Raw genomic sequence first — 27,177 nt, 5'->3', positions numbered from 1 at the left:
TGTTGTTAACAGTAACCCTGCCACTCCCAATAAGATAGGGAGGTGCATCATGGGATTGTAGTGGCTCAAAACTGTACTGTCAAGACATCTCATAAACAGGGAAAAAAAAGTTTTGGGGCCAAACAGAGCAAAATCACAGCAATATAAAATGTAATGCATATAAAATATAACGTAGATCACAAAAAGTCAGTCTTTTCAATCCAGCATAGAAATAGACTCGTGTAGCTTTATTTTATATAACTCTGATCCAATGACTGAGGGCGTGGCACAAGCTGTCTGGGCTAAAGCAGAATGGTGGCAAAATGCACACCCAGCTGTCTGCCTTACGTCCCCAAAGAGGTCTCTCTCCATAGTCAAAATGGCCGTTCTGATGGAAGCAGCAGGGAGAGTCAGGTTATGCAGCCCTTAGGCTCCTCCCCCTTTGAGTCTGGCAGCCTCTGCGGTGCGGCGGCGAAAACCTACCGGGCGGAAACGTGCCTCACTTCTTCCGGCAGCGGCGGCAGCAGGCATTGCAGCGGCCCACTTCCTCCGGGTCCTCCTTGACGGTGTAGGCAGCCTGGGCCTCATACGGCGGGGGGTTCTGGGCGGACCCGTCGCGGGATTCGGGAGCGCCCTGCGCCGACTCGTCGCCGGGGGGCTTGAAGCTGCCGTAGGGGTTGAGGGCGGAGTTGTGCCTGGCCTGGGTGGAGTAGAGGCTGGTGTCAACCACCAGAGGGTTGGCGATGACTGTGGAGGTGTCCTCTGAGGTGCGTAGCTTGGCACGAGGGATGGTCACCTCTCCGTAGGGGTTGTCCAGAGAAAGGTTCATGGCTCTTGGTCCAAAGAAGGACAGACGAAGGGACAGGACGGTGACCGACAGGTGGAAGCTGACCTGCCTCCCAGGATAAGCCCTTCTGGTGTCCCTGGCTTGTGATGAGGTAGCTCAGGTGCACAGTTAATGCACAAAGCGTGTGACTTCAGTGCCTCTGGCTAAGAGGGTATCCTCTGGTGGCTGGGAGTTTCCCCCAGTGCCCTGTCACATCCAGCAGAAAGAAACCCAGTCAGTACAACCAGATAAAGAGAGCTCAGAGCTGATGTTAAAGATGAAGGAAAATTTTGAACAAAGCTAAAAGGTAGAGCTTAAGTATTTTTTTCAACTGCTCTTATTTTGAAAATTAAACAATTAATTTGCATTGGACAAAAAAGAAAGAACAGAAAGACCACAACTAAACACATAAATAAACACATAGTGTCTGTGAGAGTTTTTTCTTGTCATTTCCTCATTTGACATTGATGGTTTCCTCCAAGGAGCAATTTTCCAAAAAAATAGTTTATATTTCAGCATGATTCAGTTCTTTAAGACTCAGTCCTTTCAGTTTGAAATGTGTACCCATTCTTGAATCTGATTCACGTTTGGAATTTATTCATAGTGAATTGCTATCTAGTGGTTCTTCCACTACAGTTATTAATTTTGACAAGAATACTCTCAAATCACAAATTATCCCATAGAATATAACAACAATGTGACAACTTCACAGAGATCAAGAAGGAAACAGCTGACAGAGCTTACCTTGTGATTACCAGTGGAACTCTGCCAGTCCTGAGTGTTCTAGAACACACCAGTCAAGCCTCCACTCCCAGCGCTGGGTTGAGAATGCTCCTCTTCAGTGTCAGGGTGTCTCTGTGTACCTGAAATTAGCCCTGGACAGAACTGGAGTAAAGTGGGGGAAAAAATAGCTCAGCCACACCTGTGTGACCCGGGTCTGTGCGAGGAGTGGGGCAGCCGCAGACAGGAGAGCTATGTTCCAGCACACCTGACAGAGACCTGGACCCCGCCCTCCCCTACAGGGAAGGGCCCAGCCCCGAGGGGCGTGGCAGGAGCAGCATGAGACAGCTCTGGAATGTCACACAGGTGCATTCACCATAGCAACTACCCCCCCCCCCCCCCCCCCCTCCCTCCGTCACTCACAGGAAAAAACACATTCCCGAAGCCACCAGCTCCTGGAGCCTGTTCAGCTGCTCGGTCCAGCTGACACTTCCTGATGAAAACTCCACAAAAATAAAGCACTCGCTGAAGTATGTGGTCGTGTGTGGCATGTCAGAAAGAGTACAAAAACATTGTCATTAGGTGCTGTCATTTTCCAGAAACAGCCCAGGTAGAATAACATAGGTGAGCTATAATTAACACTGTTGTCTTTTGTGGTACTTATTGTGTAAGTAATCAAAGTCAGTCGCACGGTATCATTCTGACATCATTAGCTACATAAATGTCAGTAAAGATTTGTGAGGCAGTCCTCCCTAGAAACTTTACGTACAGGAAATAAGAGGTTAGCCCTTGGTTTCTGTTCCAGTGTCTGTCCAAATATGAACTGGTTCATATTTTAGTATGCCGGAACAGGATTACCTGCATAGCTGCCCTCACAGGAAACACAGAATGAAGCTCTGGTGATAGACAGATACCAGCCTGGTCTCGACTGAAACGCACCACTGTCTCCGTGCTGGGTGTTGGTGTGCTGTCATGGTACCAGTTTTCATTACGACACACAGCCCCTCAGCGTGTGTCCTGAGTGCCTCACGGTAAAAGAATGCAGATGGCCGAGCAGCGTTTACTTTTCCCTGACAATAAAAAGCCAGAAGAGGAATAGCAGAAGAGTACCTTCTGAAGGATTTTTTCCATTTTAGCCCTTAATACCTCTTCATAGTTTCATCACAATTCCCTTTTAGTTCTCATAATCACTCATATCGTTTTGGACTGCAGGGAACTGTTTGTGTGTGCTATGCTCTGAGACGGGAAAGTGGTTTCAAGAATTTACAGTTCAGTACAGTCACTAAGCATCATTTCAAAACTGACCTCTTACGCATTTGCTCCTTATTTTTCTGTTGCAAGGTGCTGGCAGAAAGTTGGCTTAAGGCACAGGCAGCTTCAGTCCACTGTTTGAGGAGTTTAACCTTCATGCCCCCTCCTCACAGCAAATACAGACCTTTGTTAGACTTAACTTTTAAACTGTAAAACTATCAGCACAGATTGACACAGTAGGTTTGCCATCAGGAGGTGTGTAAGTTACAGCTAGGGTTTTTGATTGCAGGCAAACAGAACCTACTAAGGAAAAACTTAAGTTGATCAGAGGAACAGGATTTTTTTCTTACAGACCTGAATGATGTCACCATTCAATGTGGTCAATGTTATTGATAGACAGAATTATAGATTAGATTCATCTCTGGACTGAACCATGCCTTAGAACCACCCCTCAGATATATGTATACAAGTATTTCCTGTAAGTAACATACTGGCATAAAAATGTACAGATGCCCTTAACCTCAGATCCTTTTAACTCCACTCCTCATATTACAGAGGCCTCAGTAATTGCTTTTTTTACTTTTTAAAGGAAGAAAAAGAATTTTTGCTAAAACAGAATGTGTATATGACATTTCACAGGCCTGTTGTGACGTGACCGTTAAAACCCTCTCAGTCTCTATTGCGGTGTGCCAATATCACCAGCAGGGGGTATCAATGAGACAAAAGCAGGTTGAACTGCAGCTGGACAAGGACAAATGGCTTCATTTCCTGCATTTCCACTCCCTCTGCTTTTTAGCTTACACTCTTACTGAAAATGACAAATTTGTTGAAAATGATGTATTTGTGCAATTATCAGTGACATTGTGAGAGCAGAGGGTCTTTAATTATCATGCAGACAATTCTCAATAGGACACTTTAACCTAAATATTCCCAGTGGTTGGGGAGGATATGCATCTAGAGCAGGCAAGCATATATGATGAGTATCTTGTAAAATATATGGGGCGGGGGGTGTGGAACTGCATCTACGGCAGGGACTGCACCTGGATCATTTCACTAGGGAAAAAACAGCAAAGCTGGACATACACCACTGATCCCAGAATAGGGATTCCAATCTTTTACTTCATTATTTAATATGCGCTAGAATTACTTTCAGCTAGACTTTTGTTTTACAAGCTTAGCAGCACTGATATGAAAGTGCTCATGCCCCAGAAAGATTCTGTACAACACTTAAGTGATCAGGCTATTAGGTTAACCTTCACATCCCTGATTCCTGTGTATCAGCACATTTCATACTATTGAAGAAGGTATAATGGTTTTGTACTAGCTGCATACAAAAAGGAGGTGCATACGTGCACACACACACACACACACACACACACATGCACACGCACACACACATACACACAAAGAGAAAACCTGACCATCCTCTTTTTTTAAAGAATAGGCAAAATTTATTAATGACATTTTTGCTGCTTTTTTCCGCAATATTAAAATTAAAATCTATGCCGTGTTAGATGGGTAGAATGATTCAAGTACTGTGCCTTACGTTGGACATATAAAAACAACCGTGACCAGAGTAAAGCAAAGTGTTGAGTCTCTCTCTCTCTCTCTTTCTCTCTCTCTCTCATACACTCCGTGGAGCTGCTCAGACGGGAGCCCCCCGTCTGTGTGTGAGATCCTCTCGTCACCCCCCACCCGCACAGTCCGCCGTGGGGTCAGAGTTCAGAGTTCCCTGTAGCAAAGGGTCGGTGTCCGAGACTGTAGCGTGCTTCCGTCGGAATTCCCCTCAAAAGCAGCAAGTGCAGCCCACATGGCAACCCCACTCCCCAGAAACCAAGTCCAACCAGAGCAAAGCGACAACAACAAAATGTGAATCAACCAAACATGAATAGAAAAAAAAAGAACATTAACCCCCCCACCCCCCTAAAAACTCATTCTCTCTTATTTGGCACAAAAAAGAAGAAAATGCATCTGCTTTCTCACGGCTCCGTCCCTGTGCATTCAAACTTCTTTTGGAAGGCCCTGATTGTTATTAATGTTATTACAATTACTTCATTACATTTTATTATTACTCATCAATAATACAAGTTCTACTAAAGCAATATCCAAATGGTGGGTAGCTGAGTAACACACATCCATGTGTCCAGCAGTACATTCAATTACTTCAGATTGCAATAAAAAAAAAAAAAAAAAAGTCTGCTAAAGAACCACCGGCTACAAATGTGAAGCTGGTATAAATGGTATAAAGATGGTAGAGGGGGGAAAAAAAGATGGTATTAAACGCCACTGATGGATACATTTCAAGCCTTCAAAATGTACACGAAGAGACTGCCGTACCACAAAAGCCTGAAAGGTGTCAGGTTACACAAGGCTAGGCTGTTCCCATTACTACGAATGCAGCAATGTCCTCCACTTAGCACAGGAGAAGCCTTCCAATTTGCCATATACTTCAGCATCCTCCACAGCGCAGTGGTCCTGAGCTTATATTTTATTATACCTGCAGGAGTTTTAGCACACAGGTGGATCCCATGATGCCGTAGGGTTCCATACATATTCAGTCAATACGTGTCTGTGCTAGCCACAAGATCATCTATTATACCCCTTTTATTTTTTGCAATTAAACCTCATATTGATAATATTAATAATAACGGTAATTATAATAATAATAACATTAATAAAGGGTGGCAGTGCTGGCAGTTTTACCAGGCGGCTTTCACAGCGGATCGCTGTGTTTCGGTGTTATGGTGAGATGTTATGCTCTGACCCGGGTCCAGGGTGCAGTGGGTCAGTGCCTCTCTGGAGCGGCGGAGGGATATAGCACAGGTGAACAGAGAGGAGCCCAGGTGAAGGAGAGAACAAGCGGGACGAGGAGGACAATGGTGGAGGAGGGGAGAGGAGAAGTTTGCCGTCGCTTGTACATTCCTGTCTCTTGGGCCGAAGTCGTCGTTCAAGTAGTCTTCCTTGACGTGAACGTGAAACTTGCTTGCAGTCTGTCCACTTGTAAGAGCATTGTGTGAGTGTGCCTGTGTCGGTATCAATGTGCCACGCTAAATGCGTCAACAGTCTCAGAAAGCCTCCTTCACAAAGAAAGTAACTCCTGACAAAGGCATTATGGGTGACAAAAAAACAAAAAAAAAAACAACAGAAACAGAACAAAACAACAAAGCTACTTGGCATTTTATGCAAAATCTAAACGTGCCAAATTACCTCTTTCTGGTTTATGTACACTGCTTTTGTCTCTTGATGCGGAAGTGTGAATAAAACAATGATAAATATAAAACCTTTAGGAATGGGTGGGGAGACCCCATGGTAGTAACGCAACAGTGGCGGGCGTGTGAGTCTTTGCTGTGGATCTGTCATTGTTTTTAGCTTTTAGCTCACGTCTTCAGCACACATGTATGTGGATGAGCATAAGTGTGTCTGTGTGTGTCTGTCATTTTGTGCACATGTGTGTATGCATGTGTGTGTGTTGGTCATGTTGTGTGTGCACTTGTGTTTGTGTGTGTGTGCATCCCTGTGAGAGGGAGCTCGAGTGCCTCGGCCTGATTGGCCGTTGGCGTGTCCGTTCCTTGGCTCCACCCCCCCCCCCCCCCCCCTCACATGGTCCCCAGGGCCTCTCCGAAGCGGATCTTCTGGCCCGGCTTGAGATTGAAGGTGAAGTCCCGCGGCGCCTCGAACAGCAGCACGATGGTGGAGCCCAGGTTGAACTCGCCCAGGTGCTCGCCCTTGCGCATGCTCACGCCCTCCCGGTTGTTGTTGGACACGTAGCTGAAGTCGTTGTAGGAGCCTTTACTGTAGCGGGGGCTGTTCGTGTGCAGCTCCTGCGACAGAGAGCACAGTCCCGTTAACGCTCATTCACACCCCGATCGCTCTGACAGCCCCTGTGAAATCCGATCTCTCCTCGACCAACGACACATCAGTGCTTGGGCTAAACACATACGGTATTTGCAGTAAAGCCAGTAAAGCACCTCTCTATCTGATTTGAGGAAGAGATTTGAATGGCTTGTCTGATTGGATGGCCAGTTAACTTCTAAGCTCTTCCCCTTCACTAATAGTAAGTCCAAAGGAAATGAATGAGGTCACACTCCCCTGATGCAATGACATGCGAGTTAGCACGTAGAGGCTAACGCAGCTGCCTCTGAATGTTTGCAGACAGATTTATATGCAAGTGCAGATTATTGTGGAAACTAAACGATGGGGAGCGGTAAGAAGCAGGGTTTATAACTGAAAGGTTGATGATTCATTTCTCTGCTGAGGCACTGCTGTTGTACTATTGGGTACTTAAGGTAGTTAACCCACAAGTGCCTCAGGAAATATCCAGCTGTATAAATGGAAAAAATAGTCCCCTATGTAAATCGCTCTGGATAAGAGTACGGCTGAGCAATTAAGCGATTGGTGTCGATTATTCTGTGAATTATTTGTTTTGTCGTTAATCAAGGAGGATAAAGGGGAACAGGTTGAAAGTAATGATAGATTTAAAGGTAATGTTTGGGCTTCCCCTGTTTCCAGCTCACTAGCCCTGCCCAGAAGCATTTCACATGGCCTCAGAAAACTGGAAGTGTGCTCCCGCATCAGGTATGACTGAAGGGAAAACAATCCGGGAAGAAACCTAGCACCACATACTGGGGATAGCTGTTATTGTGCTAAAAATAGCTATTCGATATATTGCAACGGCTATATCGCCCAGCCCTAGATAAGAGCATCCACTAAATGAGAGAAATGTAAGGTCATGTACAAATTACAATTTAGCAATCACAAGCAAAGGGTGCCAAAATCTGCAGTTAAAAGTTACTAGCACATTGTAAAAATGTAATACGGGAAAATTAATTACAATGCAACCTTGCTGCCGGTGAACTTTAGACTGGACTGTTGTGTTTAAAAAGGGGAACAAAATAAACCACATGGTCAGAGCAGGGCCCTGTTACCATGGTGAACATTATGTAATGACGAGACTGAGTAACACTGTTCAGGCAGCAGGGGGCGCCAGAGAACAAACTGCAGTTCCGGGGCTAATCTGGGCTCATCCCTCCACACCGATCATCCATGCTGTTCATCTGTGGCAACAATTGCCTTAGCGTCCCTGTTCCTATCCAACCAGGCCTGTGCCCCATTTGCAGAAAGACCTCTTAACCCCCGCTAGGCAAGAGGATCCTGGCACAGGTGTGCCTGGATCAGTATGAACCAAGTGAACCTAATTTCTCCGGCGGGGTGAGAGTGTATTAGTGGGGGATGATGCAACCTTTTAACCCGGGGGGAGTCTTCGGTCATGGGAGAACAAGGTCCATTCACACCAGAGAAGTGGGATCAAAGCTGCAGTGACCAGCATGTTTTGAAACCATTTCATCTGGTTTTAATATAGAGCAGCAATTTCTCAACAGTCTCTGTGGCAAGGACTGGGCTGCAGACAGCCTTGCTTAACTGATACTGACTGCTTGAGAAATACTTCGGGACTATATCTTGCCCTGGTGATATCATGTGCCAAGACAGCTGGTCATCCTCAGTCACACAGACCTCGTGAAGGGCAGGGGAGGCAGATATGGAAGCAAACTGCAATTGGACCGTGGTTCTGAAAGGTCATTCTGTAATGGGTAAGCCACACCCCCAAAGTCTGGATGCAGAGTCCTAAACTGCAATAGGATGATTCACTCAGGGCTGAGTATCACCCTGCACTGTTTCTAGTTGCTGGGCGGAATAATTTAATTTGTGGATGAACATGGATGGACCATCATGCGCTGCACCTTAGGAGTACCCTTGTAAAAGCGAGAGATAAGTACACTCTCACAGGGGAAGACAGGAAAAACAAGTACATACAAAGGTGAAAATGTTCATTCAATTAAAATGTGACTGTGAATTAATTAAATTCAAATATGTGACTAAACCCACAAAGCCTTAATGTATTTATTGCTTGATAATCTCAAGCATATTTATTATGATTTTTTTGCTTAACTGGGAATCAATCAGCCTGCTGAGTAATCCTGAACAGCATGCTTGCAAACTAACCAAGAATATAAACTGACAGATAGCTTGCCAACTATCACAGTTTTCCGCAAACTGGCTAATTAGATTACCTCGTACATTTAAAAACTTAATTAAGGCTATATTAGAATATTTAATGGACAGATGGAGCTTATCTTCGTGGTGTTGAAGGCATCTATGCACTACAATTAAATTAGTCAGCAAGGTAGGATGAACCATAGAGAAATGCCTGTTATTTCACCATATGTCACCATATAAGTTTGTATATTTGAAGTGCACTGAGTGTACCCTGTAACACTGTAAAATCTTACAAAATTTAACGCATTAACATGCGCTGATGACAAAGACGGTAAGCTATTTATCCAGATATGCACTTTCACCCTCAAACTGACGATATTTGACGATGACTAACAGCAGATAGACCTGCAAACAGTTCCTGTTCTTTATGGCTTCAAGTCAGGCGACAGTTTGACCAATGAGAGTGCTCTGAGACACCATACTGAGATTTTCGTGGGGTGGGTGGTCCCAGCTGTGAGCGGGGCTCCGCCCTCTCACCTTGTCGAAGTAGATGCGGATGGAGCCCACGTTGGTGGCCCCCACGGCGGTGAGGGAGAAGAAGCCGTGTGTCCACTCCCCGCTCAGAACCACGCGCTCGTTGTGACAGAAGAGCTCCTTAATCCAGCGCGCCACCCCGGGGTTTACTGACATCAGAGAGCCTTGGAGACACACACACACAGGCACACACTGTCAGGTCATCCGTATACACACAGGCATACACCGTCAGATCATCTGTATACACACAGGCATACACCGTCAGGTCATCTGTATACACACAGATATACACCGTCAGGTCATCTGTATATACACACAGACACAGACATACACTGTCAAGCAATTTATATACACACACAGACATAAACTGTCAAGTAATCTATTTATACAAACACAACAGTACACTGACAAGTAATCTATACACACACATACAGCATGATGTAACCTACACACACACACACAAATGATCACAAACCCCGCCACAGTGAGGCATTCTGTACAGTCCAACAGTGCACGCCCCCACCCTGCTACCCGCTACCCCCTCCCCCCTCCCCTTGTCCTCGTGACAGATCACGCCATTGTGGCGTGAGGGATGGATTAACAGCTTCAAGGAGAAGTGATTTAGGGCTGGAATTAAACACCCCACATCCACCTGCTGACCAAAAATGATAAAACTGCTACGACTGGGAGCTGAGTTACACTCAGGCCGAAAATGGGTGGTTCAGCCAGGAGTCATATTTTGGTTTGTGTTTGTGAACTGAGGTTCACTAGAACCTATAAACTTTCATTCACAACAAGGAAGTGCGGTACAGCAGAGAGCAACACAGGAGATACAACAGAGAGAAGCCATGAGGAAGTACAGCAAAGAGAAGGGCAGTGAGGAGGTACATTACAGAAGGGAATAGAAAGTAGGAACAGCAGAGAGGAGCAGTGAGGAGGTACAGGGCAGAGAGGAGCAGTGAGGAGGTACAGGGCAGAGAGGAGCAGTGAGGAGGTACAGCAGAGAGGAGCAGTGAGGAGGTACAGGGCAGAGAGGAGCAGTGAGGAGGTACAGCAGAGAGGAGCAGTGAGGAGGTACAGCAGAGAGGAGCAGTGAGGAGGTACTGCTCTGTGACTCAGGAGTGCCGGGGTACTGACCGGGGAAGTGCCGTCGGTGGGCGACCCTCCAGTCGGTGGGCGAGTGGAAGCAGTGGTAGTCCCCGGGCGCCAGGTACACCACGCAGTGGAACAGCTCGTTCCCCTCCTTGGTGACGAGCAGGTCCTGGAAGGATGTAGAGTCCTCCTCATCTGGGCATACAAAGAGCAGAGCACCGTCAAAGTCAGACAGAACCAGGCAGCAAACCCTGACAGACAGGTGGACAGACGGACAGGGTCACTCACTCTTATTGAGGCCCAAGCTCTCGGCCCAGGTCTGCGGTCCCAGGAAGGTCTCCAGGGAGTAAGTCACACCCTTCACCTGCTCCACCTCGCAGTTACGCACCCTTCCGAAGTGTAGGATTTTGCCATCTGCGGGGCTTATCTGGAAGACACACACACTCATCTTAATAAAACCAATGTCGAATGAACAAGGACCAGACAGCAGTCCCACCACACTCTGCAATGATCAACTCTCTCTCACAGCAAACCCTGGGAGAGTCAAATCCCATTAGGTTATATGATACATTATGCAATTATCTTTAAGCAGGCTACTTAATGATTTCTGACTCCTCACTATGTGGCCTGATTACAGGCATTACATATACTTGGCAAGCTAATACCATATATGAAAAATGGGGGAATCAATACGAGATGGAGAAGACTGAACTACACAGTTTCATAAGAATGATGTATGAATGCATAATGTATTTGTCATTTTTACATATCTCAGTAATTCACAATAGGGAAGTGGCATATAACACAAATATGCATAAAGAACGTTGTTCAGTACAGTTACAGAGTTCAGCAGAGATCAAGAATCTCAGTACATGCTCAATGGATGTGGGTGGCAGTGTAGCGTAGTGGTAAGGAGCAGGGCCCGTAACCGAAAGGCTGCTGGTTCAGCTCCCCACTGGGGCTGCTGCTGTACCCTTGGGCAAGGTGCTTAACCCAGAATTGCCTCACTAAATATCCAGCTGTACAAATGTAAGTCGCTCTGGATAAGAGCATCCGCTAAATGCCAATAATGTAATGTAGTGTAATGCATGCTGGGAGAAGGGGAACTGCGAGAGCGGTACAGTGATGTCGGGGGGTTGGTTCTGGCGGTTCTGGTTCTGGCTCGGTTCTGGTTCTGGCTGGTGGATGGGGTCCGCGGGCGTGCACTCACCACGCAGTGCGAGTCGCACACGGGCCGGGCCTGTGGCTTGAGTTTCCGCCGGAAGAACTCGCTGAGGTTCCTGTAGTGGTGCAGGTCCTCCACCGCCGCCTCCTTCATGTTCACCCCGAAGGTCCAGATGTATAGGCTGTAGACGGGCTTCCTCAGCCAGGTGGGCAGGTCCACCTGGTTCAGCCGGCCCCAGGCACGGGACAGCAGGCGGGTCGGGATGGACTTATACAGAGCGACCTGCAGGGGGTGCCGAAATCGGTCACGCACTCAAACAGGCACCGCCTCACATGTATACTACTACTACAACTCTAGGATTCCTCTGAAATCCTAAAAACAGAAACAGTCACCCTCTGTTTTAGGGTGTCTTAGTTTTGAGGAACAAGGTTAGGTGAAGGAGTCATGACAACCTGGATATAAAGGCAGTGACGGCAGTTTTATTACTAAGCAGAACCCAGGGAAAGTATTTGCATTAAGACATCGCCGTAACTTCCTGCTAGAGCCTGTTTCTGGGAAGATTTAAATCCCATAATTCATACGGGCTGCAAATTTATGCATATATATATTTACCGGATGCTATTTTTAACAATGGGATCTTTGTACAAACAAACATTTTTTACGAGATGCTAAAACAGTCCTTTCAAAATGCCACCATTTCCCTGTTAATCCGATTACAGCTTTCCGAGTTTTAATCTGATTCTAAAATTGTGAAAAATGTGTGCCATGGGGGAGGCAAAGTCAGGCTACTCACATACAACAAAGGTTAAAACCAAGTAACCAACTGAAGAGACCGTTTCTGGTTCAGTGCTGTGCACAATCTCTAGGAAATGGTGGGTTTCATGTTATCATGCAGCTGCCTTAATTTTAAATCTCAGCTTTGTTTAGGATCCACCTCTGTCCGGTCTCTCCGACCCTTAAGAAATGCTCCCCAAGCATGTGGTCTCTTTTTAGGACCCGATATCACTCAGTTATTTTGCATTTTGGTCCCATTGTCCCATTGTTTCAGGCAGTGGAAAAAACCCGTTTGGCTCATGATCTGGGTTACTCTGATAGCTTTTAAAAACCTTTTTTAAAATGATTTTGCTTTGACGGATTACTCTGTTCTGTGGTTGGTTAGACATGGCGGTCTGAGGCAGGAACAGTATGAGACTTGTGTGGATAAGTCTGCCGTGGTACCAGCTGAGCAGGAGTTCAGGGATTAGCCTATGGGCTAGCAGACCCTTTATTCAGGGGGGCTTGATTTGTGATGCGTAATTTTAGCTCTTTTGTATTCACGGACACTGACCTAATTTTATTTGACGTTTTTCTTTGTGCATAATAATACAGTTCATAATTTAATTTAATGGATGTCCCATTTTTCTACCCCCCCCCCCCTCATTCCAGCATTACACAGTTCGATGAAAAAGGTATTTACTTGGTAGCATTAGTGAGGATATGACCTAAAGGGACTGTGCAAGGCCAAGAATCAAATGGCTGTCTGGATCTATATATAACCTGGGTGTCACTACAGGTCTGTGAGAGTTGGTGGGGGTTTAAAGACCTGTGCCCAACAATTTACAACAGTGCTGTAGGGATTCATAAAAAACCTTGGCATGATAAATAAGGCATGAATCACTCTGGACAGAAGTGCGGTCTGTTTTAAATGAACATAACTTGACCGTGAAGCACACAATCACTGCTGCAGATCATCATTGCAGAGATGAACATACAGAGTTTCCTCCAGAGATACAACGCTTCTGAAAACAGAGGATTAAATCAGAGCCGGCTGCAAACAAAGGTTCTTTTCACAGGGTTCTGCTGGGAGGTTGGTGCCCGACAGCACCATATGTGACCAGCCATTTGCACCAAAAGGGCCACGGTTTATACATCACTGCTTCTCATCAGAACACCACCGTGGCCGGATGCATCAGCTGGGAAGTGAGGAAATCGCTCAGATTGCTTCCCGTTCCCAGTGTTCCCAACTGTGCTGCGCTGCACGGTCAAAAAGGTACTTTGTTACACAGATATGGGATTGCCAGGTAAAAAAATAAAGGATAAATTCAAAATAAATCCTTCGTAGGCCAGACAGCCTGTGTGACTCTGGATGCTGAGATTTCAAAAAAACAAACACCCACACACGCAAACCGAGGGCAGGAGAGCTGTGCGCTGAAACAGAGAAACGCACAAAGGCCCACCCCCTATGATAAGCCCCGCCCCATTCAGAGGCCACACCCCCCTTTATACTCACCCTGCTGGTTGGACGCCAGCCCACCTTGGCCAGGGGCTTGAGAGCCCCGAAGGGCAGAAAGTAGTAGAGGAAGGAGAGCGGCCATGAGCGCAGCCGCAAGGCAGGGCGGGACATGCAGCTCAGCTGGCCCAGGCGCCGCCGCAAGGCCAACTGGGGGAACTGCAACCTGCACACACGCGCCAGCATTCAGACACAGGGGAGCACGCCCACCCACACACAGACGGGCAAGGGTGTACACACACGCACGCACATACACACACGGACACACACAGGGGAGCACACACACCGACAGACGGGCAAGTGTGTACACACACGCACGCACATACACACACGGATACACACACACAAAGGGACACAAACATGGAGAAAATCACAGACACACACAGACGCACACAGACGCACACACACACACACACAGGGACACAAACATGGACAAAAACACGGACACACACACACACACACAGCAACATGCCACACACAAACACACACAACCATAGGCGCACAGACAGACAAAGAGAGACAAACAGCCGGGGTTAGATGGGAGCTGAGAGCAGCATATTCTCATACACCTGCATCTACATTAATGGATTATGTGTATGCTTATTCACACTCGAGGACCTCTACTCTATCCCTCTCTCACACATACACACACAATCTCTCGCTCTGAATTTAGGTCAGGCCAGTTCTGCCAGTCCCTCGTCTCCCCATCTCCATCTCCCTCTCACAGCCATTTACTGCCTCTTCTGTTCTCCTCTCTCCTCCTCCTGCTTCCTCCATTCACTCTGGAACCTTAATATTCCACTCCCTCCCTCTATGTCTCTCCCTCTTCCCTCTCTCTAACGCTTCTTTGTCAAAGGGGCGGACGATGAGGGACCCCGTAGTTTAGGAGAAATGCAGGCGCTTTCAACAAAAATCAAATAAAAAAACAATAAATATAACACCAAAAAGAATCTTATTAAGCTAAACGTGCACAGGTATGATGGAGTAAACACATTACATTACATTATTGTCATTCAGCAGATGCTCTTATCCAGAACGACTTACATACAGTAGGTTACAATTTTAACCATTTATGCAGCTGAATATTTACTGAGGCATCTGTCAGTTAAGTACCTCGCCAAAGGGTACAACAGCATCGGCCTAATATGTAATCACACCGGCAACCTTTTGATTACAGTCCCTGTTCTTTACCAATCTGCCACACTGCTTTCCCAATACTGGGCAGTTACATTTCCACAAAATCATTACACACAAAAAGCCACCTCCTGTTGCTGATTTCACCACAGTAAAGTCATGCTGACTCGACTGCACCTCTCGGTGGTAACACTCAATCAAGATATCATCAATCCATCAGATCAATCGCACTGAGCGATGGACAGGGGCCTAAATTCCAGCAGGGCTCTGATCAGTCAGACAGCAGTGTAGAGTAGCAGTCTGGACAGGTGGTCACGGGTTTGAATCCCTCCTGGCGTCAGGAGCTCTCCATCTACTTTTCCACTAACACCCAGCCGCATGAAGAGGCTCCAAAAGTTGTGTTCAATGTGGTCATGTTAACACCTGAAGGTCAGTCCATACCTGAGATAAACTATAACAGAGAAACATTACTTCTTCTGTGCTGGAAGTCGCTCTGGATAAGAGCATCTGATAAATGAATGTAATGTAATATAATCACCTGAATGGGAATGGTAGTGTACACACAACCTCGTGGGGTATTTCTGAGCCCTAGATATATCTCAGTGATATTCATGACTGACTTCCATCCACAAGTGTTGTCTTTGGGAGTAGATGTGGTGCATCTGAGCTACTCTGACAGACTGTCGGTACGACAGGTACACTTTTATCATCTAAAAGTCAGATGACTGCACTGTTTCTTTTTTTAAACATGAAACCTCTTCACACCCACATGCTCAGTCAGCGTTAGGCTGTTTAATGTTTTACTGTGAGTACAGCCAAGCTTCTATATATAATCTCTCTGAGGACAGAGGTATTGGTTTTAACAAACAAAACGCACGTGCCTTTTTCTCCTACACCAGGAACATATTATACCATCCTCGTTTGTGACAATAGGAAGCATTACTTTGACAGTTTGAGGGTAAGACGATGGCACAGTATTTATATTGCAATGCACCTGTTCATTTGTCAAACTCAATAAAAACCACACGGAAGAACTACGATTCACGTTGGCCTGAAAATGCCTGACCGCAGTGTGAATACCTATAAATATGACAATGTTTTTAAACTGAAAGTGGGGCAGCATTGTGGAGCAGCGATTACCGAGCCGGGCGCGGGATTTAGCCAGTTCACGTGTTTGTTGAATCAGAACTGGGACAGCCATGCTGAATCCATGATTAAAGGGACACTACCGCTGACACCAATGTTACGCTCACCGGTATTAACGAGTGTGTGTGTGTGTGTATGGGTGGCCCCTGCAAGGGTGAGTGCACATGAAAGCACACTGCCTACAAAGAGGATATGTGCTAACGAGGTAAACGACGAGAACGGGGTTAACGAACAAGGAACTGGGGATTGCCGGACTCCCAGCCAAACATCCGCTCCCTCGCCTGCTTCCGCTTTCCGCCCTGTCAGCGAAAACGACCCCGCCCCCAGTAAGGCGAGGTCCAAGAGACTAAGGGGATCTCAGCATGCCAACACAAGGTGATACCAGGCCTGCCAAATCCGGATTAACGAGAAAGTGTCAGAAGAAGTGGGTCATATTGGCCTCTGAAAGTGATGAGCCAGCGCCCATTGGCTAAGTGGCTGGCCAGAGGCAGGATGGCTATCTATAGCCAGTAAGAAGCTGTCTTCTCTAATTGGGATAAGACACAACTAGGGAGAGCTTAGACACTGACACCGAACCCAAGGAAAGCGTGTCAGTGTCCGTTGCAGGGTGTACACTTGCACACTAACATGGTCTCAAAGCAAGATGACACTCTAAACAAACAAACACCAAACAAACGCTCACACCTAAGACCACTTGGGCCAAGCTTTCACCCAGGCTCCAGAAATGTAGACACAAAGGGCTGTGTGGTAAAGGTCGGAGAAGCCGTGACCTTAGCGCCATACCATGAATACAGCCCCCAGCAATGTTCTACAAACTGTCTTTGGCGTTTCTCGGCTGCATGCATACGCACCCTAGTTATTATTGTGAATTTGCTTACCCACCACCATTACTGGTGCATTTTGGGTTGGGATCCTTGTTCAAAGATGATGCAGTTAACACCTGTGACCCAAACCTGTGACCTCTGAGTTACAAACCCAGATGTGCAACGACTATGCTACACTGTCACCACAAATTGGAAAAATTGGCAAAAAATCACCCATATTTCCTCCACCCCCCCCCCCCCCACCTCAACCCCCTCTAGGACCTGCTGTCAAGGGTGATCAGAAGCGAGAATGCACTGTGGACCCTACTGTTGTGAGCGCAATGCACTGGACTCCAGCACACTATTACAGAGACATTTCAGCAAGCAGGCAGGCAGCTGAAACACAGCTCACAGCAGCGCAGACACAGCCAGGGCCGAACCGATTGCATACTCTGCGACCGCGACAGAGGCGGCACTGAAGACGACCTGACTCAACGTCTAACAGACCCTTTGCAGACTCGTGTGCCCAGTGTCGACACGCAAGCCGCCTCGCCTCTGAACCCCTGCCTCCAGTTACGCAAGGCTACCGCCACTACAGCTCAGGAGAGGGGAGGGGAACGCTGATTTGGGAGGTGGGGGGGGCATCCTTGGCCCGCACAGCTGCAAGAACTACTGGGACAGGGTGGGATTCCTCACAGGTCAACGAGGAGCTTGGGACACGGACGTGGGGCGGAGCATTGAGAACAGACTTTTCTAGAAACACGGTATTTGGATTTATGTACAATAAAGCACAGCTTAAGCTAATTTCTGTGAGCAGACTGCCCAAGCGTTACATTCCTTGTTTAACACTTTTGCAACTGATTCAGTTTCCTAAGGACGATGTAGGCAGAATCATGTCTTTTGGGGGCCCCTAGGAGAGCATTCCTCACCTTTTTCTGACACCCATCTGTGTCGAAATGCTTAACTATTTGCTCTGTAGCACTGAAAAGGCTGTACTGAGATGCAGTCATTGATTTTGAATTTAATACACACGTGCACACACATGCACGCACACACACACACACACCAGTATACGCACACACACACACACACACACACACACGTACGCGCACATGCATGCACACACACGCGCACGCAAGCACACATGCACGCACGCACACACAGACATAGACATACAACAGCTGACATGCTTTGGGTCAATTGCACCCACGACTTTATCACACAAGTCATAGCAGTGATTCATTCCAGCTGAATTATGGAATGGATTGACACAGTGCTGAATGGGGTCAAATCAATGGCCGTTCACACTGCGGAGGCTGCTGGCCTTGTTGTGAGCCTGCAGCCAGCGCAGTGTGGCTATCCCGGGCCCTGTGCCGATTCAGCTGTGCAACACTGCCCCCATTGTTACCCCCCCCCCCCAAACGGCCCACATACCAGCGCATCTGGAGACGCCCCTTGGCAGCTCGAAAAGTGCCCCCCCCCCCCCCCCCCCCCCGACCATCCCCCCATTCAACGCTTACACTGCATTTTACATTGTTACTCATTCCTCCATGTCAACATTTTCACTGGAGCGTTTCGCGTGAAAGCACTTTAGCCTGGGGACAGAGGGCAGCGTATCCCATCTGGGATTCAAACCAACAACATTCAGGTTCAGGGCACCAGCCACTCCAGCATCACTGAGCGCACCCCCCAAATCCCTACACTACCACACACCAGGCCCTACCTTCTCTTTTCAGGGCCACTACAGTTAAAACAAATAACACTTGTTTTTTAGCTTTTGTCAGACTGATTTATGTGACTACCTGTCTTACGGATGCTGCTACCTGGGAAAAGCACTCACTCTACAGGATGGCCTGCTGCAGACGCAGTAGCCGTTTGAAAAAGCTCGGCTTTCACATTCAGCATTTCACATTCCCCTCCTCCGCTGCAGTGCGATTCCCTATTCTATAGCGTCCTTCAGCGATGCCCTCCCTGTCCCACAGGCAACGCACCACAGGGTACAGAATTAAATCCGTTATAAGCCCCGTTTCTTGTCCACTGTGCCACACTGCCATCTCTCATCGCTCTCTCTCTCTCTCTCTCTCGCTCTCTCTAACTCACTCTCTCTCTCGCCCCCCTTACTTCTTCATTGCAGGCACATACTGGCCAATCACTGGCAGTGGAGCATCCTTTCCTGGTCTCCCTCTCTCTCGCGCTCTCTCTCTCTCTCTCTCTCACTTTCGCTAGCACAGCGGACAGCCCTCTCTGATCCAGCATCTATTCCCCCAGCCTGTCTCTTTCAGTTAGCGAGGCCGAGGGAGATGTTCGGAGGAGACGGGTGACTGTGTACCGGACCCTGAGCGTACCGGGCTCGGCCCGGCACCGGCAGGCCTGTCTCCCATCGGACTCCCGTCCCTGCAGGGAGCTTAAGGGGCATTACGCCACAATTAGGCCAACCGCAGGCTTTGTGCGCTTGGTGACAGGGCTTAGAGGCAGCGCTGCTGACAGGAGCGTTCAGTGCTCGCCCACAAACCCCCCGTCGCCCGCTCTCTCGCCCGGCCCAACAGACAGCCAGTGTTTGCACAGACAGCGCGGGCACTGTGAGCACCACGGACCTGTAAACAAAGAGCCCCCACATGCAGAGACCGAACGCGTCCCGCCCCTCAGCTCCCGTCAGAGCGCCACAATCAGCTCCCCGCTCCCTCTGCGGCTCGCTCCCTCTCTCTCTCTCTCTCTCTCTCTCTCTCTCTCTGTCGTTCTCCACCTTTCATTCGGTCCATCTGCCCCTGCAACTCAATGCCAGTTTGCCATGCACACTCTCTCTCTCTCCCTCTCTCTCTCCCTCTCCCTCTATCCCACTCTCTCTCTGTCCACCTTTCAGTCGGTCCACCTCCCCCTGCAGCTCGGTGCAGGCTCGTCATGCTCTGTCCCACTCTCTCTCTCTCACTGAGCGTTGATTCTCTGTGCCCTTGCAGCCCCTGCACGGCCCCCCTGGCCCCCCCGCCAGTTCTGACGCCTGTTCGCTGCGGCCGCCGAGCCTCTCCGCACCCATGCGCTCACTCTCACACACTCTCTCTCCCGGGGCGGCGCGAGGAGGAGGAGGAGGAGGAGGAGGAGGACAGTACCTGAATCTGGTCCTGTGGCTGGGGTGGGGGCCCCCCGGGGCAGCGTCGTAGCGGCCTCCCCTGGCGCTACCCCCCCGTTCCCCCGAGGCCCCGGAGCCCAGCGGCCGCAGCCGGCGCACATCAGACCTAACTCTGTGCAGGTTGTAGCAAGACCGATGGCTATTATAAGATCTGCAGCATCTCACCATTTCCCCGAGCTCCGTGCCGACCGCTGCAGGCTCCTCTGACACATGATCACCGCGGTTTTACGGGAGGGAAAAAAAGAATAATAATGCACGGAGGCTTTTTCTCTCTGTCTCTGTCTCCCTCTCTCTCTCGCCCGCACGTCTCTCTCTCTCTCTCTCTCTCCTCTCTCTCTCGTTTTCGCTGCCTCTCTCGCGCTCTCTCGCTCTCCGAGTGGCGATCCTCTCCGCTGCTCAGGTTCAGCCCTCTGCTGGCCGGACGTGACGTGCACCGCTAATCCTCTCCTCCTCCTCCTCCTCTCGGCCGGGGGGCTCTTTTGTCAGGGTGGCTCAGCAGCTGCTGTTTGGGTGGAGGGGCGCAGCGGAGGGAGGGGGGGGAGAGCTCGCCTCTGTCAGTCCCCCTGGCTCGAGAGACGATAGGCAGCTGCAAAGCAGAGTGGTGTGAGGGAGAGGGGGGAGAGCTTTTGTGGAGAGTTAAAAAAAAGAAAAGAAAAATAAAAAAGGCCCATCAATGCTCATCCATCGTCCTGGCAACCGGATGGCTACCTGCACGCTGCCAACGGCAGGGGTGCAGCCAGCTGGAGGCTGTGCGCTAACGGCAGATTACATCACAGTACGACAACAGTCACAACAACAACAACAGCAGCCACCCGCTGGTTGCTATGAGGGCTGCAGGGATAATAGCAGTATCTCTTACATCTGATTTCCGTTTGTTTCCGAGGGGCAGTAAAATGCGGACCCTGGATATTAAGGATCCCGACCGGCAGCTAAGATGACTGTGGAAATCGCTCGTGTCTTATTTATTTTTTATTTTTCAGGGCAGCTCTTAAATTATTCACCTGTGAAGCTGCAAGGACCCTCCCCCCAAACTGCTCTTCCCTGAAAGATGCTCTGACAGCTCAGCCCCACTGAACACACCCGGTTTTGTTTTTCAGGCAGTGTCATTAATCACATTTTTAAATCAGCTAATGTGTCTGTTACTTCACTTTGTTTCAGGTATATGATCTACAGTAATTTCATCTTTATGGCAGGCTGTGAAGAAAATGATACTGACATGAGACTCATCAGTACTTTACCCTATAAAAGTGCAGTATTTTGTCTTACATCCAACCTAATAGTAAACCTACTTGCAATAAAAAATGATAATAAAATAAAAACCATAATACACTGGTTTGATTAACTTACATTCAGTCACTGCTGGTATTTTAATTTTAGTTTTTATTTTTTTGCAATTATTACATTCATTCATTCATTATTACATTCATTTTCATTTCATGCAATTCAAGCTAAATTTAACTATAGCAGCTATTTTAGTACTTTGATTTTGATTTCAAGGATTTTTTTACAGCACTCGTCTCTCTTAGATCGCCATCATTGCTTTTTTGCCATTTTCTTTACTTACACAAAGGAGGATTTCTCATCATTCCTTATCATTTTGATTGCTTTTAAATGCTTTTATAACAAACATATGCTACATCAGGCCAGGCTACGGGCTAAAGACATAAATGGAAAAATAGTTAAGAACTAAGATAACTTGTGATGATGTTTGCTAAATAAAAGAGGAATCACAGGGAATTTGTGGTGTCAATGAAGTGCACGAGGAATTGGAGGTCATCTTCATTGACGCCCGAAACAGAAAACCCTTCTCTAGACCTTTAAAAGCTCAAGCTTCATATTTAGAGTTTTTAATATGGCTCCATGGTTGTGTCAACATTGACCAGCATCTTCAAATGTACTGTTTTTAACACACTCTGTGTGGTGTACATGATTAAAGGAGACATCTGATTAAAAATGGGTATGGAATATTTTTACACCTGGTGTGCTTACATCGCTGCGACTTGATGTTAATGCTCTGCTTTTCTCCCCTTTGACTATGACTGTATTTTTGTTTTTAACTGTGTGAAATCAGGGACAACAATTAAATACGGTCCTTACATTTTGGAATGATTATTTTACTGTGTTTGTACAAGCATACGACTTGCAGAAAGTCTGTACCAGACCTAGCGCAGTTTTTGACAGATGGGCAAAAACCTCAACCACGTGTAACATCTTGTTTTAATTTGGGTTTTATACGGTCAAAGCCTTTACGGTAAAAAGATAATTATTATAATAATTTTTTTACTGTCTTGCTAATTTACTCATTTTTGGTTAGTGAGAAAAGCCATTATAAATACTTTACATTTTTTATTTCAAATGATTTGATTCTATGGCTTGAGACCGCTGTGCTGATCCTCAGTCATATTAGGTTTCCCTACTCCAGGCCTGTGGGGGGCAGTGTTTCACCCCTCCCTGTGCCCTCTCCTCCATCCCCTCTGGCCCAAAGTGGGTGGGACGCCACACCAATGGGATGTGACCTAAACAGTCCTCTTTGGAAAAATGGGACATAATGCTTAAAGCCCCAGCTCAGTGAACATCACAACCCTTACTACAATCTCCTTTCAGCCTTCTGAAACTCCAGACTCTACCCACTCAGAACAGGACTACACTCTACGTTAGGGTAAACACAACTCCAACACCTGGCAGTCCTCCTTGGAGCTACTGTCATCGATCTGAGTGTTCACAAGAAACAACGTCCTGCATCACATGAATAAACAATGGTGATAAGAAAACCCAGCAGGACAATGGCAGAATGCTCTCTCATGGTACACAGGAGAGAAAGGCTAACCAAAGATCTACACAGGTCAAGGCAGAGCAACAACGCATAAGCTGATTCAGGGCTTGCTGTCATTTCCATGGACTCCTTTTTTTAAAACGGCTAACCAAAGAGCAAGGAACGGTGACGTATCTTTATACGTGCGACGCCAGACGCTCGCGCAATGGTGCGCGAGGGAAGCGAAAGCTTGTCCAAAAGCAGGAAGAGGAAGATTACTCATTTCCTCTGCTGTCAGAACATCACTGCCTCAGTTCCCGAAGTTAGGCACAAACGCGTGACACATCTTTCGAAAAAAAACAAAAAACAAAAAGGCTACCTCTTCGATGCTGACCAAAAGGGGCTTGTCATTATGGATCAAAAGTGAATGGAGGTAAAGACGAAGACAGAAACGCCCTGCTATTATCAAAGAGCCCATAAATAAAACCCTTTAGGAACAACCAGCCAACACGAACTCAGTGTTAGTCATTGTTGTTGTAACTGTTGTTGATTCACAATTAAAAACGATACAATTCAAATAATCTTACTCTGCGCTGAACACAGCATCATAGATACATCTCACCTCAAATAAATATTTTTCTACACAAAAGCATCTGGTATTCATAAATGACTTACTGACCTGGCCGTTTTAGTTAACGGTCTGAACTGAAGTTAACGCCGAACATGGATTCAAAGACAACGCAGGAAGTGATGTTCCTCTGTCAGCCTCTTATCTTAAGTGAGGGAAAAATCGAAAAAGAAAGGGAAGTTTCTAGTCTCTTTCTCTACAGAAGTTAAAGGCACAGGCTCATTCTGTTCTGTCTCGTCTAAAAACAAAGCACACTGGATGGGTGGGCATGCCCTTTAAGAGGGTGGGTGGGAGCCGATGACGTCACGCTCCAGACACAAAGCTTCCTGGGTAAAAATAAATCACACCACAGCCAGGAATCGGCAAACTCACTGCGTTTCCGACTCACTTGTGTTTCTAACCCAGTTCCTACAACATAACACTTCAGTTAAGTAACACTTCCCCAGCCTATGGTGAAACAGCAAGCAGAAGTGAACCTTGTACATGAGCTCATTCTGTGAGAACCTACTCCCGGTTACTCATTAAGCATTTACTTCAATGCAAATTTACCATCTGTAATTTTTGCCAATTAGAAAAGTCACATGAGCACCTGAGTTTCTCTCTCTCTCTCTGTCTCAGTGAGAAGAGATAGTGATATCTATGTCTACATTAAAAAAAACTTTGAAACCCACTATATTTTAAGAGAAAGCAAGGAGCAGTTTTACTTTAAAACTGAACTCAAGAGTAGTCTTTTGTATTAGCACAGTATGACATGGTGTATGTTTGGCTAACCCAAACACTGTTTGTGTGATTTCCAAACATCTCATGTCACTATCCAAACATTTCATGTGAACTTGAAATGTCAACAAGGATGTCAATAAGGATGTCGAAATTTGAATACAGGTAAATTAGGCAGATTGAGTCAGGTAAATTAGGCAGAATATGGAAGTAAATCACTCTTTTGATGATTGAATTGTCCAGACAGACTCAGCTTTAGTATTTCTTTCAGTTACAGCCTTGCATTTTCATGTTATATCTTCATCTTTAAGCATCACAGTTAAAAAAATATATGTAACCGAGCTATATGCTGACGTTTAACTGAGGCATTTAAGTATTAAAATGTTTACCTACACTTACATTCTCAGATCACGCACACCGTTAGGGTTTAGGATAACATCAGAGACGTTTCCAAATGTTCTGTTAAAGGAAACATGATAAGCGCAGCATTTTGGCCCTCTGCACCCGCAACACGAGACCGTCCAACTGGAGGAAAGAGCAAGGGCGGAGGAAGCAAAGATGAGATAAGCAGCACCGGCTTACCCAAAACTTAGCCTCGCGTGCAAGGTCTGCCTGACTGCTCTGTGGCCAAGCTTTTAGCAGCCACGCTATCCTGACTCCGAAGGCCGAGCTATCCCTCCTCCTTTATGTGTATTTGCAGGGGCATCATGGAGGCACAGCAGTCTCTCCTTCCCCGGTCAATAAAATTTAATCAGCTCGTAGAAGTGGACAGTTTCACAACAGACGCAAGCAATGAGAAGGCTGGGAGAGGAAACACCTTGATGTGCTTTGCGTTTTCCCAGTTGTCAAGCTAATTAAATCTACGCTTTTTACAAACAGGATGCAATAAAAACTAATGTCAAAAGTAAAACATCCCACATACGGTGATTTTATGCTATGAATATCAAAGAAATATTATAACCTTGAACAAGCTCATTTTACACAAATTCTAATGCTTAATTAAATGCACATCAAAAAAAAATATTCGAGATAACAATTACGATCTTCATAAATACTGCTAGAATGATAACAGGCCTAAGGTTAAGACTTTAGGGGATTTCCAACCGGCTCGGACAGTTAACAGACTCATTTTCAGCGCAGGCTGAGACCTTTGGCGCAGGTTCAAGCCCAGAGGTGTCACCACTCGTCACACCTACGAGTTGCTCCAATGGCATCAGGGAAACATGCTCTCCTGGTGCACTGTGGGACTGGCCTCGTGAAAACAGCCATCGTTGGTGTTTGAGTGTGCTGCAGGGCTACACTGGCCACACCCCGGTGCTCCTGCACAAGTGCGGAGGATATCGCAGGGGAGACGATGAAAAAGACTTCTTACCAGAACTACAAAATAAAACACATAATATAATTAAATTACCCTATTGGCTATAACGAGCACCAACATGGATATACTTACAGCTGTAGCACTCTGTGGGTTAGCTGCATTACAGATCAGAAGGCCAATACGCAAAGTGATTCCAAAAATGGCAAAAGAGAAGTCCATCAGAGGAACCAATGGATCACGCTCACCAGGCCACTCCAACATTTATAACAAGTCTTCCATGTTGTGTACTGCTGAGGGGAGGACATCCCCCTTTTTATTATCTACAGAGGAGGACCTATTAGATGTTTCAGGTGAAGTCACGAATCATCGTTTCTGTTAGTAGCACTGTTACGCAAGAGACTTGAGGACGTCTGGTGGAAAATACGCATGCAAATAATATCAAAATTTGCATAATTACAACCTAAATTAGCCTGACTGATGTATGAGCTTGTAGTTATTACTTATACGTGCATCATACCTATGTTTGTGACGCTACATGCACTCACAGCAAATGTTAACACTTACACATACAAACACTGAAAGGCTATTCTGTGACACCATGTGTATGTATACATTTATACAGCTCTCTGCAGATAGTCACAGGTCACAGAGCTGAAGGCCAGATGTAAGATGGCCTTCAGCTCTGTGACCTGTGATTAGTTTGGCTTTTTTTTTTGGGTATGGGGGTGGGGGTGGGGGTGGCGGGGGGGGGGGGGGGGGGGGGGGGGGGTTGTAGGATATGGAGTTTCCTTGAGTGTATTCTGGATTGTACAGTGCTGGCCAAAAGTATTGGCACCCCTGCAATTCTGTCAGATAATGCTCAATTTCTCCCAGAAAATGATTGCAATTACAAATGTTTTGGTAGTAATATCTTCATTTATTTTGCTTGCAATGAAAAAACACAAAAGACAATGAAAAAAAAAATTAAATCAATTATCATTTTACACAAAACTCCAAAAATGGACCGGACAAAAGTATTGGCACCCTCAGCCTAATACTTGGTAGCACAACCTTTGGACAAAATAACTGCGAACAACCGCTTCCGGTATCCATCAATGAGTTTCTTACAATGCTCTGCTGGAATTTTAGACCATTCTTCTTTGGCAAACTGCTCCAGCTCCCTGAGATTTGAAGGGTGCCTTCTCCAAACTGCCATTTTCAGATCTCTCCACAAGTGTTCTATGGGATTCAGGTCTGGACTCATTGCTGGCCACTTTAGAAGTCTCCAGTGCTTTCCCTCAAACCATTTTCTAGTGCTTTTTGAAGTGTGCTTTGGGTCATTGTCCTGCTGGAAGACCCATGACCTCTGAGGGAGACCCAGCTTTCTCACACTGGGCCCTACATTACGCTGCAAAATTTGTTGGTAGTCTTCAGACTTCATAATGCCATGCACACGGTCAAGCAGTCCAGTGCCAGAGGCAGCAAAGCAACCCCAAAACATCAGGGAACCTCCGCCATGTTTGACTGTGGGGACCGTGTTCTTTTCTTTGAAGGCCTCGTTTTTTTTCCTGTAAACTCTATGTTGATGCCTTTTCCCAAAAAGCTCTACTTTTGTCTCATCTGACCAGAGAACATTCTTCCAAAATGTTTTTGGCTTTCTCAGGTAAGTTTTAGCAAACTCCAGCCTGGCTTTTTTATGTCTCTGGGTCAGAAGTGGAGTCTTCCTGGGTATCCTACCATAGAGTC

General features: G+C 46.7%; 2 protein-coding genes across 7 annotated transcripts in view; both read right to left on the bottom strand.

Moving 5' to 3' along the window:
* Positions 1-1,816, bottom strand: si:ch211-202f5.3. Its single transcript, XM_036529691.1, has 2 exons — positions 1,550-1,816; positions 1-1,012 (listed from the first exon to the last, which is right to left on the bottom strand). The coding sequence occupies exon 2, from the start codon at positions 806-808 to the stop codon at positions 479-481; it is 330 nt and encodes a 109-aa protein (XP_036385584.1). The 5' UTR covers positions 809-1,012; positions 1,550-1,816; the 3' UTR covers positions 1-478.
* Positions 1,817-5,814: 3,998 nt separating this feature from the next.
* pisd (phosphatidylserine decarboxylase) overlaps positions 5,815-27,177 on the bottom strand; it is a 32,350-nt gene continuing 10,987 nt past the window's right edge. The window contains exons 1-8 of one of the 6 annotated variants that reach the window (XM_036529796.1): positions 24,717-24,775; positions 23,469-23,562; positions 13,831-13,996; positions 11,607-11,843; positions 10,685-10,823; positions 10,442-10,591; positions 9,308-9,468; positions 5,815-6,597 (exon numbers count right to left, since the gene is read on the bottom strand). In XM_036529796.1, coding sequence (XP_036385689.1) covers positions 6,373-6,597; positions 9,308-9,468; positions 10,442-10,591; positions 10,685-10,823; positions 11,607-11,843; positions 13,831-13,944 — 1,026 coding nt within the window. In that variant the 5' untranslated portion in view covers positions 13,945-13,996; positions 23,469-23,562; positions 24,717-24,775 and the 3' untranslated portion in view covers positions 5,815-6,372. Of the gene's footprint in view, positions 6,598-9,307; positions 9,469-10,441; positions 10,592-10,684; positions 10,824-11,606; positions 11,844-13,830; positions 13,997-20,017; positions 20,329-23,468; positions 23,563-24,533; positions 24,595-24,716; positions 24,776-25,584; positions 25,676-27,177 lie in introns of those variants that run through there. The other 5 variants (XM_036529795.1, XM_036529794.1, XM_036529793.1 and 2 more) reach the window with 5 other exon arrangements.

This window comes from Megalops cyprinoides, chromosome 5 (assembly GCF_013368585.1).
Source record: "Megalops cyprinoides isolate fMegCyp1 chromosome 5, fMegCyp1.pri, whole genome shotgun sequence".
Classification (NCBI taxonomy): domain Eukaryota; kingdom Metazoa; phylum Chordata; class Actinopteri; order Elopiformes; family Megalopidae; genus Megalops; species Megalops cyprinoides.
This window is presented reverse-complemented; position numbering and strand designations above follow the sequence as displayed.